The sequence below is a fragment of the Microtus ochrogaster genome, chromosome 10, assembly GCF_000317375.1.
Source record: "Microtus ochrogaster isolate Prairie Vole_2 chromosome 10, MicOch1.0, whole genome shotgun sequence".
NCBI lineage: Eukaryota > Metazoa > Chordata > Mammalia > Rodentia > Cricetidae > Microtus > Microtus ochrogaster.
The window spans coordinates 80452874-80466596 of NC_022016.1; the positions used below are offsets into that span (position 1 = coordinate 80452874).

The 13723-nt window shown below is 55.1% G+C and overlaps 1 protein-coding gene across 6 annotated transcripts in view; it reads right to left on the reverse strand.

The window, feature by feature from the left end:
* Nucleotides 1–13723, reverse strand: part of Chd5 (chromodomain helicase DNA binding protein 5) — a 53229-nt gene that overhangs the window by 18765 nt on the left and 20741 nt on the right. For 5 of the 6 annotated variants that reach the window (XM_026781831.1, XM_005353641.2, XM_026781830.1 and 2 more), the window contains exons 7-19: nucleotides 12806–12929; nucleotides 10674–10840; nucleotides 10363–10584; nucleotides 8474–8680; nucleotides 8039–8250; nucleotides 5498–5629; nucleotides 5299–5407; nucleotides 4267–4458; nucleotides 3944–4144; nucleotides 2002–2139; nucleotides 1795–1916; nucleotides 863–1036; nucleotides 374–515 (exon numbers count right to left, since the gene is read on the reverse strand). In XM_026781831.1, the coding sequence (XP_026637632.1) occupies nucleotides 374–515; nucleotides 863–1036; nucleotides 1795–1916; nucleotides 2002–2139; nucleotides 3944–4144; nucleotides 4267–4458; nucleotides 5299–5407; nucleotides 5498–5629; nucleotides 8039–8250; nucleotides 8474–8680; nucleotides 10363–10584; nucleotides 10674–10840; nucleotides 12806–12929 (2142 nt within the window). The remainder of the gene's footprint in view (nucleotides 1–373; nucleotides 516–862; nucleotides 1037–1794; nucleotides 1917–2001; nucleotides 2140–3943; nucleotides 4145–4266; nucleotides 4459–5298; nucleotides 5408–5497; nucleotides 5630–8038; nucleotides 8251–8473; nucleotides 8681–10362; nucleotides 10585–10673; nucleotides 10841–12805; nucleotides 12930–13723) is intronic. The other variant, XM_026781829.1, reaches the window with a different exon arrangement.

Consider the following 13723-nt stretch of genomic DNA (forward strand, 5'->3'; position numbering starts at 1 on the left):
CAGGAACCTAAACAATGGCCACAGGGAACACATCATGACTACCATAAAGAACCTACCATGGTACTTATAGCCATGGCAGTCACTGGGGCCTGTATGGTAGTCGTAGAGAACCCACTGTGGCAGCCACAGGGACCTACCATGACCATGGGGGACTTTACCATAGTAGGCATTTGAGATCTGCCATGATGACCAGAGGTCATCACAGTGGCCACAGGAAACACAACAGCCAGTAGAGACCCGTCATGATGGCCACAGAGAACCCACTAGAACACAAGAAACCCAACCAAGCAACAATGGAAACATGTCCTGATGACCGTGAGGAACCCAACACAGAGCCCACTGGGACCCGCTATGATGGCCACGGGGAACCCACCACGGCGGCCACGGGGAAGAGGTATGGGTGGTTGCAGCACTTCTTCAGGTCCATCATGATGTTGAGCAGAGACACCTGGTTGCCGCCCCCCTTGGAGTTGAGTGCCTCGAAGTTCCGTGTGAGGATGAACTTGTAGTACTTCCTGCAGCAGGGTGTGGGACAAGATTGGCTGGAGGCCCCAGACGCCACCAGACTCCTAGAGGGGCGGGCACCATGTACAGAGTAGCACAGGAAACCTTCCCACGGGGCACAGGCTACCCAGCAAGCCAATGGGAGACAGTACTAGAACTTGGGCAGCCTGATTCTAGTCACTGCAGTTCACGCATGGGGAAGGAGATGCAGTGAGCAAGGCCTCGGTGGGCAAGCAGCCCTCCTGCCAACCCCAGAAAATGGTCTGGAAAGCCAGATGGGGCCTGCGGGAAGGGGTGGCTGAGGACATAAGACCAGGAAGTGGGCCAGTTGCTGCCGGATGGAGCCTCCATCACTCACTTCTGCATCTGGCTCAGCTCCACACGGACAATCAGCTCTGTCTTGGCCGGCATGTTCTTGAACACATCGGCCTTGAGCCTCCGGAGCATGTGCGGCCCCAGCAGGTCGTGCAGTTTTTTGATCTGGTCTTCTTTGGAGATGTCAGCAAACTCCTCCAGGAAGCCTTCCAGATTGCTGCAACAAAGAGCTAGGATAAGAACCAGCCGAGTAGACCACAGCCCTCTGCAGAGGAATAGGGACCAGGGAGGACGAGCACAGGGCCCTAGCCAGCAGAGGCCAAAGGCTCAGACTGTCTCAGCCTGCATGACACATGTCACAGTCCTCTGCCACATGGGATCCTTCTCCACCCTCACGGCTCCTCTGCGTCTGAGTTCCCAGAGACGTCCCAGACTACAGGAAAGGAGACCAAGGCTGACGAATGTCAAGGTCACGTGGTTCAGCACGCCACAGCCTGCCCTTGGATCAACATTCAAAACAGGACCCTCCTTCCTGCGCCCCCTCTGCAATTCTGAGCAGGCCAACTGGAGTTAAACCCAGATGAGGAGGCCTAAGAAGTAGGGCGCCATCTTTGCTCCCACCTCCACCTCTGCTTGCCATCACTGTGCTCACGTGGATCACGTGTGTGTCACTGTGGGTGATAGGAGCCAGGGGTAGGCAGAGGGACACAAGGTAGGAAGGAACCAGGAGAAGCCCCAGGGCCTTCTGGGACAGTGCTGAAGGAAGCCCTTGCTTGCTTGGCCGGCTGTAACTTCCCCAGGGAAGGTGAACGCCGAGGCTGTCCCACACAGGGTTATCATAGCATACTGCCCACACTCTCATCTCACTCATGGGGAAACTGAGGTCCCCAAGCAGCTCTCAGAGTCAGCAAAAGGCATCTGCCAGGCCTTCACAGGAATGCAACCCATCACTCCTGGTCAGGCCCAGGGACTCACTTGAACCTCTCTGGAGTCAGGAAGTTGAGGAGATGGAATAGCTCTTCCAGGTTGTTCTGGAGGGGCGTCCCTGTCAGCAGCAGCTTGTAGTCAATCTTGTAGCTATTCAAGACCCTAAAGAACTTTGGGGAGAGGGGAGGAGCTGTCAGGAATCACAGGGCAGCAGCCACACAGAGAGGCCTAAATCCCACGGTCAGTGCCTCCTACCTTGGACTGGTTGTTCTTGAGCCGGTGGGCCTCGTCCACCACAAGGCAGGCCCACTCGATGGAGCCCAGGATGGCTTGGTCGATGGTGATGAGCTCATAGGAGGTGAGCAGCACATGGAATTTGATCTGCACTTCCTTCTGTGGGAGAGACAAGAACGTGAAGGAGGCAGCAGGGACAGAGTAGACTCAAGGACAGTGGAGAAAGTATTAGTGGGAACCCCACGAGCATCCTGAGGAGTCCTGGAGGGACCACACTGGCACCACGCATTTCACGGACAAAGTGCAATGCCCCAGAGAAGGTGCTGTTGCAGAAGATGTTCCACATCCATGCATGTATGCAAACCATCTTGGGTGGAAAATGTTTAAGGATATAATTGCTACCAGGGCACCAGGGCCGGGAAGATGGCTCAGTGGGTAAACATGGAAGACTGCAGTATGGGTTTTCCACATCAAGCCAGACACAGTAGCATAGGCCTGTCTCAGGCCTGCAATCCTGAGACAGACGGGGAAGCTAGGAATCCCAAGTCAGGCCAGCTATCCCGGTGTACGGACAATGAGGCCTTATCTCAAATGGTGTCTGTGGTGTGAGTGCGGGGCATGTAGGCCAGGATGTCCATGTGGACCAGAGGACAACCTTGGGAGTCAGCTCTCTGCTTGCTGAAATCCTCTCTTTTGTTCCTGCCAGGCTGCGTACACCAGGATCGTTTTACTTACTCTTCGAGAATTTCCCACAGTATACTTTCATATTCTTTCCCATCTCCCCACTCCTCCCAGATCCTCTCCCGCCACCCTACCCACCCAATGAACAAACATGGAGTCTGGTTGGTTGGCCAGCTACTCCTGAGTGTGAAGCCTGACCCGTGGCTCGTACCCTCAGTGTCCCCGCATTGAACACTGACTGTCCCTCTTCCGGCAGCTAGCTTCCTGGTTAGAGGCGGGGCTTTGTGCCCACTTCTCCTCTGTGCTGATTTGTGTGGCTTGAGCTTATGGTGGTCCTGTGTGGTCTCTGTGAGTTAACCTATCTGTCCTGTCGCATCTAGAAAACGCTGTTGTGGGGGCTCCTAGAACCCCCTCTTCCACGCAGACTCCTGAGCCCCGAAGGCAAGCCTGGGTAGCTAGCTATTCTGCCTTTGCCTCTCATTCCGTCCTAAGAGTTCTGGAATCACAGGCACACGTTCCCATAGCTGGCTTTTTTAACCATGAGTTCCAAGAAGGAAACACACGCTCAGGCTCACACAGCACACCCTTTAACCCACAGAGTCATCCAGCGAGCCTGGCTTTTACAAGTGCCAACTGTCACCCCCTGTTCCCGAGAGCGTCTGGGTCACAGCGGCCCAGTGACAAGACCCCCTGGGGACTGAAGCACAATGAGGACACCAAGAGGCCATGCCCACTGTTTACTAACTCTTGGGCCTCTCAAAAGCCCTGCTGGCTGGAGCTGCCGGCTCCATTCCATTGAGCAGGCTATGAGGCACAGCTGTGTGTCATGACCCCCCACACAGCTGGGAGCCAGGGTAAACACTGCCTCTCCATTCACAGCCACCTGAACACTTTTATTCCTTGTTTGGAACAAGACTTGGCAGGTAGGAGTTGGCTAAGATATGAGCAGCTCTCAATCCGACGTGAGCGGCGTCTTTATGAGAGGAACCACACCCAAGGAGAAGGATACCAGGTAACAACAGAGGCGGGGACAGAGAAAAGCAGCCACAAGCCAGGCAGTTCTCAGACGCAGTAAGTCGGAAGAGGTGGAAAAGACGGATGCCCGCTGGGGCTTCAGAGGGAGTCTAGCTGACCAGCTGACTTCCAGGTAGTCCAAAGCAGCTCTGCAGAGCCAAGCATCTGTTAATGATGCTCCATAACACAGGACAACTGGGATATTGGCACCCCCAGGCTGGGCTCAGTAGCCCCAGAGCAGATGTGTGGGGGTAAAGGCAGCGCTCACCTTCATGCGAAATACTTTCTTCCCACCCCGAATGGCGTTGTCCTCGAAGGAAAACTCGTTCTCCCGGATCACCGAGCGGCTCTCCTTGTCCCCCGTGTAGGTGACTACGTAAAAGTCAGGCGCCCACATCTCAAACTCACGTTCCCAGTTGATGATGGTGGACAGGGGCGCGCTGACCAGGTAAGGCCCCTTGGAGTGGCCCTGCAGAGAGAGCCTGAGGTGGTGAAGCTGGCTGCCAGTAGATGGCGCCAGACCCCGCCTGCCCAGCACCCGCCTGCCCAGCACCCGCCTGCCCAGACCCACTTGCCCTCCTGCCTGCCCACCTCCTTGTACAGGGAATAGAGAAACACAATGGTCTGCACCGTCTTGCCCAAACCCATCTCGTCAGCCAGGATAGTGTCGGTGCCCTGGGCCCAGGAGAAACGTAACCAGTTGAGGCCCTCCAGCTGGTAAGGGTGCAGCGTGCCTCCAGTGGAGTCGATGTACCACGGCTGTTTGTCGAACTTGACTGTGGGCTGCGGGAGAGGAGGCAAGAATCAGACACATCCTCAACCCTGGGCCACCAGAGTCAACCCTCCAGGCCTTTGCAGGCACAGTTCCTTCTGTCTAAGATGCCTCCCCTCGCTGTGCTTTCTTCACTCAGCATAGGGTCTGACCTAGAATGTCTCTCCTTCCAAGACACAACCCCTGGCTCCCTGCCCTAACACAAGCCCCTGCATGGCCTCTCACCAGCAAGTCACTTCTGTGCCCCCTTCTGACCTCTATCTCCATGTTACTTTCCTAATAAGGTCCTCCCAATGGCCTATGTCCCCATCATGGGCCCTGGTCTTCTTGGTTTTTGGTTGTTGTTGTTACTTCTGGGTTGGTTGGTTGTTTTTTAGATAAGTCTCCTGTAGTCCAAGGTAGGCTCAAACACAACTGTAAAGCTGAGGATGACCCTGAACTTCTGATTCTCCTGCCTCCAACTCCTGAGTGTTGAGCTCAAAGGCATGGCCCACCACACTCAGTTCAAGCCACACTAACAACCGAGCCCAAGGGCCTGGACATGCTAGACAAGCAGTCTACAAATTAAGCTTTATCCCAGCCCAAGGTGGCCTTCTTCAAACATGCCCAAGGGGTCCAGCATGGTGGGGTTTGTCTTTAATCCCAGAACCCAAGAAGCAGAATCAGGTGAACCCCTGAGTTCCACACCAATAGGATCTTCCCACTGACCCACACAGCCTCAGTGTCACTGACAATGGCCAGTCACAAAGGCCTGGGGAAGGGCCCCTGACAGACCACCTCCCTGTACCGCCAAGCCCAGGGTGGGGAAGCTGGCAGTCCGGCACTACTGCTTCCTCCGTCTCTCCACTCACATCCACAATGGGCGTCTCTGGGGGCTTCTCCTGTTTATCATCCTTCAGCTTCTTGCCTTTCTTGATCAGCCTCTTGGGGAGCCGGGCATCCTCTCCCAGCATCAGCTCCCTGGGTAGAAGCGTCAGACTCAGAGGAGCAAAACTCAAGCCAAGAGGGGGGCCCCAGCACCTCCCACCTGGCTGCCAGCACTCAGCACACCTGTGGCCCCAGTAAGCCTGCTTCAGGTTGTCATAGTAGGGGATATCGATGTCATCAATCTCCCAGGTGCACTGGTCGTAGGATAAATCCTTCCACTTGATCAGGTAATGCACGTCCCCCTTCTTGTCAAAACTGCAGCACAGGAGGCAGAAGATTGGGGGAGACACATTGCATAGGTCCTAGGCAGGGCCCCCACATAAAATGCCAATCCACTAATATCCATGGTGTCCTAGTGTTCTGGGCCCAACCAGGAGGAAGGCCCCAGGGCAGGAGCCCTAGGGATTGCAGTAGCTTGCCCAAGGCCACACAGCTTGTACAAAGAGGAGAAAATGTAGAGAAAGCGGCAGACGCGTGGAGATGGGGACAAACGGGAGGCTGTGCTGACAGAGAGCTAAGAAGCAGAACTGGTGTCCTTCCCAGTCTCCACTGAAGGGGTAAGTCCACCCTCTATGTAATCTGAACCCAGGAAATGACATCACACACAATCTGGACACAGTGAATGACGCCATGAATCTCCCTGCTGCTCAGAGACTTCATTTTCTAAGGTAAAATTTCAAAGCGTTTTGCGTATCGGCCCAGGGTGAGGGTCCTTCCCTACAGAGCAGACAAAGAGTCAATATTCCCTGCAGGTAGGGACAGCCTCTCCTAAAGGTCCCCAGGGACATGAGCACCCAGTGACCACACCCCACAGTGGACATTGGAAGACCCCTCAAGGTCTCCTGCTTGATCCGAGTAGGTAGATGCAGCAGCCAGGCCAGGAGACACCCAGCAAAGCCAGGGGACCGTGGCACCCCTAAATGGCAAGGGTGAGGGTAAATGGATTGGGGAGCCGTGGCTGCACGTGGCCTGGAGAGCAGGAAGAGCAAGGCCAATTCCCGGTCACCATGGAAACCAGTGACTTATTCTCAGCAAATAATTGGCTGTTATGCACACCCTGGGAGAGTCACCGGCTCCTCTTTGGGGGTGCAGAGGAAACTGTCCTTTTTGTTTTAGCATGCATTTTAATAAAAAGGGGGGGAGGGCAGTCAATCCAAGACACACACAGCACAGGTACCATCTGGGGTCTGGGAATGGGCAGGAGGTTAATAAGATGCATGTTTTCCTGGTCCCTCCAAACCATTCCAGCAAGGCCCAGCACCATGTCACATAAGGACCAGCTCAGAAGTCCATGGCCACGAAGGTTCTTAACCTCCTCTGCCCTCACAATAACAGGACCTGTGGTCGAGGACAGAGTGGGAAGGCCACCCAGCCCAAGCCAGAAGACAGAGAGCTGTGGCCAGGCAGGGAGTTCAGAACTCTAAGCTGCCACCATGTGACAGGTACTCAGGGCTCTTCGCAAGGCCCGTGACCTGTCCTCCAGCCTAAGGTCAGGACTCAGCAGAGGCTCCCCAGTCTATACTCTCCTGCTGGGCCTCCTTGCCTGCCCTGGCATCTCTGACTACTAAGCACCTGAGACTGTGCTTTAATGAAAGGTGGCACATGGGTGAGGGACCCTGGCACAGAAAACACCAGTACTACCAAAGGACACTAGGTCCAGTTCCCAATCCTGTAGCCTCGGTTGTGTGGCTCTAGGCTGGTGACTCGGCCTTGCCGAAAACATTCTTTTCTTAAGATTTTTTTTTTTAGTTGGACGTGCTGATGCACGCCCTTAATACCAGTGCTCGAGAGGCAGAGGCAGGCCTCTGGGAATTTAAGGCTGTCCTGGTCTATGTAGTAAGTTCCAGGACAGTCAAGGTCACATAACAAGACCTTGTCTCCAAAACAAAACAAAAACAATGTTTATTTTATGGACACATGTGAACCTATGAATGCCTGCATGTATGTATGTATGTATACCACATGTGTTCCTGGTACCCACAGAGGTCAGAAGAGGTAGCTGATGACCCAGAACTGGCACCACAAGAAGTAGTGAGCTGCCTTATGGGAGCTGAGAACCTAACCCAGGTTCTTTGCAAGAACAGGTAGTGTGCTCAACCACTGAGCCATCTCTCCAGCGAGAAAGGGGGAGGGAGGAAGGGAGGGAAGAAGGGAGGGAGAGAGAGAAAGAATGTTTTGAGACAGAATCTCTCTATGCAGCCCTGGCTGTCCTGGAACTGGCTGTGTAGACCAGGCTGGTCTTGAACTCACAGAGATCCGACTGCCTCTACATCCCAAGTGCTAGGATTAAAGGTGTGCGCCACCATGCCAGCCCCATGTCAAGAATATTCTCGATGGAAGAATAACACGGGCTAATCCTTTTTTGGACCTGCCTGGCTCCCAGACTCATCCTGCTGACCCTCAATCCCTACTTTGGAAGGAGCCTGGGACCGCAGAGGTCCCGCCCCACAGAGATCCTGTTTTGCACAAGTTTCACAGACTGTTCGCCACGTTTTCCTTCATTTGCACACCTCTGGGACTGTCCACGAGAGTGTTGAGGGTACGCCTGTGCAAGGCAATGGCCCTCCTGGCTGGGCAGCCATATCACCTGGAGTTCCGTGTCTCTGCCCCTCCCCCTGCCCCACTGCACCCACCCCTGGCTCTGAAGGCAAGCCTGGCCCTCACCTATGGTTCAGGATGCGGTGGACCATCATCCACTCGGGCTTGATGCCGTAGCGGTAGAAGCGCTCCTCCATCTTGGCATAGAGAGGGTCCTTGTTCTTCCTCTTCTCGCTCTTCCCGTCCTCATCGCCGGAGCCATAATCAAAGGGCGGTGGCTCGTCCATATCGTTTTTTCTTTGGTAGTTGCGGTACATCACGGTGTGGTACAGCTCCAGCTGCTCACAGAGAAGGACAAATTAGGAAAGGGAGATGTACAGGGCCGCTCTCCCCGGTACCTGACCCAGCCCCTCGGCCCCCAGCCCTGGCCTAGGTGGGACAGGCTTCTCCTCAGAGCCATCCCCAGCTCCCACCCACGCCTGGGGAGGTGGGCTGCAAAGCACATGCCAGCCCATTCTTGCCCACCAAGCCAAGTATAACCACACCGTCTGGGTGTCTCACCTGTAGCTCCTTCACCCAGGAGCAGTGCCAGTAAGAGAGCCCGGCCCACTTGACGAAGAATTCTCTCTCAGGAATGCCCTCCAGAGGCTTGGGTGGGGGCATGCCTGGCTCCCCCTCTGATCCTGGCAGTCCCACCATAAAGGGAGCTGGGGGTTCGGTCCACCTCCAGTGTAGGATCCGCTGGACTTTGCCCTTCAGTGGGGGACACTGTGGAGGACAGAGGGTGGCCCCAAAGTTTAGGGTTGGTCACAAGGTCCTACCTGAAGCTCCCAGGACAACTCGAGAGTGAGCTTCCTCAGAATCTGGCTTGTTAAACCATGATGGTGGAGCCCACTACGCACACAGGGCAGGAGATGACAAAATCCACTTAGCAAGGGGACAATCAAGCCTCTAGACTCCCCCATCCGTGTATCCACAGTTTACCTCCTGCCCTACGTGAAGCCCTAAGAATGATCACATCATATTCTGACCCGCGAGCAGCCCCAGGAGAGGAACACTGCAGCCCTGGTCTTTTCATTCGCCCTGAGCAGGCCCACAATGCACGCCTGTGCATCTGAGCTGGCTGGGGCAAGAAGGCCAACTCTCCCTCAGCCCACACACACTCAGGCCCTAAGGGCCATGGGACGCCAGTGAGCTGCTGGCTGGCAGAGCAGAGCAATGTAAGAGTCACACCTCAGCACCCACACATACTCTGGGCCACCCTGAGACAGGCTGCTGTGGCCATGACCCTCAAAAGGGCGGTTCTGAGCCCTAGATGGGCTGAGACAAGACATCTAGGGAGATGGCTCCGTCCCTGGAGGATAGGCCTCAGCTCTGCCGCCGTCCACCTGTGACCTAAGTACACATCCCATCAGTCTGTTTCCTAGCCTGTAAAAGTGGCCTCTCTTCCCCTGCCGCAAAGGACTGCTGAACATGCAATGCGCACCACACACCCCAGAACCAATCCTACTCTGGCCTCAGGGCAAACAGCAAGGAGAAGGGGCGATACAGAAAGGCAGAGGGAGCTTCTTTGACTCCCTTCCCAGGCCACAGGCCCACCTGACTTCACCTCCTGCAGGGAGGAAGAGCGAGGTGATACCCCAAGGAGAGGCATTCTCAGGACAGCTAAGAAGGCTGCACCTGTCAAAGGGGCCACTCCATCCCCTACACAGACAAGGACATACATACATACATATATAATACAGACACATAGCACAAGTCCAGGAGTATGCATGCACAAGACAGAAGGAAACTACATTAGAGCCCAGAACCTATGGGGTAGGGTATTCAGTAATGGGGGGACAGAACAACCCCACACGTGGGACCTTCAGATGCCTACAGAGACTGGAGTCATGGGATGAGGGGAGAGTGTGCCTCTGTCCCTTCACAAACCGAGGCTCCAGGCTGTGGGGTCGCTACTGTCACTAACCCAGCCTGGGAACAACACCAGGTCCAGACTGGCTCAGGGATCTAATTCAAGTTCTGCTGCAGTGTGGTCTTGGGCAAGCCACTGTGCCTCCCTGCGCCTCGTTTTCCAGCTGGAGATGAGCTTGGATGTAGCTCCGTGGTGAGAGCTTGCCTGGCATATAGGCAGGCGCTGGGTTCCATGCCCAAGCAGCCCCAAAATAATTTTTGAAAGTCAATTAAGGGATGGAGTTATAGTTCAGCGTGAGGCCTCTTGGGTTCAGCTCCCAGGAGGCACGCGAGGTTCTTAGCTCATAATAAATTCTCAATAAATAGCCCTAAGGGGATTCAGAAGAGGGCAGGCAGGTGAGGAGGTGGTGAGCGCGGTCCTCGAGAATGCGCTCGTTGGGGGCGTGGCCTGGACCAGCAAGGGCGGGCTCAGGGCCTGGTGGGCGGGGCTACTTGGGCGGGGCGGGGCAGGGATGGGCGGGAGGTGTAACACTCACAGTACAGCGTGGGCAGAGCCATTCACCGTTCGGGATCTCCGGCAGCGGAGGGTTGAGGCAGTGCAGATGGTAAGAGGAGGGACAGGCATCGCAACACAGGAGCTCGCCACCGTCCTTGCACACGCGGCAGAACTCCATGTGATCATCCTCCTCCTCCTCACAGCCGCCCTCCTCCTCTTCCTCATCATCGTCCTTCGGCTCCCATTGGATCCCCTCCTTCTCCTGTAGGTGGGGAGTCCAGGTGGTGAAGCTTGGGCCGGAGCCCTTCCCACAGACACCAACTCCAGTCCCGGACCTCGGCCACAGCTTACACAGTGCGGGCAGCTCCACTTGCCCTCTGGAGCCTTCTCCAGCTCCGGGTCCAGGCAGACCAGGTGGTACGCCCTCGGGCAAGTGTCACACAGAATGATCTCCCCACCCTGCTGGCACACTTCACAGTAGTCCTGGTGGTCTGTCTCATAGCCGTCACCATCATCAACTGGAGGGGGGGAAGAGGCAACGGTGGAGGCCTGCCGCACACAACCGTTTCCACTACCCCGGGCCAGACTGGCACCTGATAGGTGCTTAAATGATTTCAAGTGGAGGGTAGACAGACCAAAGGAGTGAAAAATTATTGGGGTTGGCTGTGAAGTATGAAGGTGGACAGAGATGGGTAAAAGATAAAGGAAGAAAGGAAGGAAGGGAGAGAGGAACAGAGGAAGGGAGGGAGAGAGGGAAGGAGGGAAGAAAGGAAGTGCACATGGAGAAATAGCAGTGAGGGCACACCATTAATCCCCAAACTTGGGAGGCTGAAGCGGGGGCCATCCCTATGAGTTCAAGGCCAGCCCTGTCTACATAGCAAGTTCTAGACCAGCTAGAGCTATGTAGTGAGACCGTGTCTTAAAAGCCAAAGAGAGAGAAATGCAGATCAAAACAACTCTGAGATTCCATTTTACATCTGTAAGAATGGCCAAGATCAAAAACGCTGATGACAACCTATGCTGGAGAGAATGTGGGGAAAAGGGAACACTCCTGCATTGCTGCTGTGAGTGCAAACAGGTACAGCTGCTTTGGAAATCAGTGTGGCAGTTTCTCAGAATATTAGGAAACAACCTACCTCAAGACCTAGCAATACCACTTTTGGGTATATACCCAAAGGATGCTCAATCATACCACAAGGACTTGTACTCAACTCTGTTCATAGCAGCACTATCCGTAATAGACAGATCCTGGAAACAACCTAGATGCCCTTTGACTAAAGAATGGATAAGAAGATGTGGCACATTTACACAGTGGAATACTACACAATGGAAAAAATAACGACATCTTGAAATCTGTGGGCAAATGGGTGGGTCTAGAAAACATCATATTGAGTGAGGCAACCCAGACCCAGAAAGACAAATATAATCTGTACTCATACGTGGCTTTTAGACATAAAGCAAAGAAAAACCAGCCTACAACTCACAATCCCAGAGAACCTAGCCAACAAAGAGGGCCCAAAGAGAAACATACATGGATCTAATGTACATGGGAAGTAGAAAAAGACAAGATGATCTGAGTAAATTGGGAGCCTGGGGACCTTGGGGGAGGGGTAAAGGGAAGGGGAGGAAGGAAGGGAGGGGAGCAGAGAAAAATATATAGCTCAATAAAAACAATTTTAAAAAGGAAAAAATAAAATGTTTTAAAAAAAAAAGAGCCAAAGAGAGAGGGGGAGAGTGGGGTGTTTAGTTGGGTATTTGGTGGGTCAGGAGCTGAGTGGGTAACAGATGGGGCAGGGGGATGCAGTGAGCTTAAGTGCCTCCTCCAGTCCTCACTCTACGAGGGCTTCATGTTAAGAAGTCCTAGATTTCTTCTTCCTCCCTAGGACCAGACAGTGAACAAGGGCGACTGAGAGACAACATGGAGACTGCGTGGCTGAGGTTGGGAGAGCCTGGGACATGAGGATGCCCTTACCCCACTCCACACCCCCTACCCCATCGCGGGAAGGACCGTGCCCTTTGGAGAGGAGCCCTACTTCCCACGCTGCACCCCCCACCTCATAGCGGAAAAGCCCGCGCCTCTTGGAGAGGAGCCCTACTCCTCACGCTGCACCCCCACCCCATCGCGCCCCTTGGAGAGGACCCCTACTCCTCACGCTGCACCCCCACCCCATTGCGCCCCTTGGAGAGGAGCCCTACTTCCCACGCTGCACCCCCACCTCATAGCGGAAAAGCCCGCGCCCCTTGGAGAGGAGCCCTACTCCCCACGCTGCACCACCACCCCATCGCGCCCCTTGGAGAGGAGCACTACTCTTCACGCTGCACCCCCACCCCATCGCGGAAAAGCCCGCGCCCCTTGGAGAGGAGCCCTACTCCTCACGCTGCACCCCCCACCCCATAGCGGAAAAGCCTGCTCCCCTTGGAGAGGAGCCCTACTCCCCACGCTGCACCCCCACCCCATCGCGCCCCTTGGAGAGGACCCCTACTCCTCTTCTTCTTGCGCCTCCTCTTATTCTTCTTGCCCAGCGCGGCGGAGCACTCGGAGCGCACTGAAGAGCTATGGATGCTGGCATTGTCCAAATCGGATTCCTCGCGCTCGTCTTCCTCGCTCTGCAGGGAAGGAGGATGGGTTGATGGTTTGGGTAGGACAGGGCCAGGAAGCTCTGAAGACACCCTATGGCTCTGCTCTGTCCCCCAACCCGGTTAGTGTAGAGCCCACACACCCCACCATCGGAACTCCTGCTCCCCAGTCCTCTGATGCCTCCACAGCTCTGCTCCAGACGGTTTCCCCAGGCTGTGACCTCCTAACTCCTAGGTCACCCTAACTTCAAAGGTCACCCTAACAACCCCCTCCTCTAGGGAATCTCCACAGATCTCTCTCAGTGGACAAGTCTGGAGGATTAATGGCTCCTTAGGAGCTGAGCTGGTCTGCTACATCTTAGAGGACCATGCTCCTTTCTGTGTCACTAATCACGGCTCCAGCCCGCCTGGTCAAACAGGCTACCTTCCAGGGCTCCACCCTCTGAGCACACCCTGTAAAGGGGCAGCTGGTCCTCCTGCCGGATGGAGCCACACTGTGGAGCAGCAGCCACAGCTAAGCCAGATGGACCCTTGGAAGTGTCCAGTCCACAGCAATAAGTGTACCAGCAGGTTTGTACATGCAGGGACTGGGAGAAGGGTGCAGGGCTTGCCTCAGTTAGCTCGGGAAATGAATATGGTCCACTCTCTGGTCAAACAGCCCTCCCCTCGACTCTTCGCACATACAAGCCACTCACCGAGGAACCCTTCTCCACACACGCACACACACTCGAGCATGCACGCACGTGGGCACTCACATGCACACATGCACATGAACACACACTCAAACATGCATGCACGTGGGCACGCACACACATGCACACATG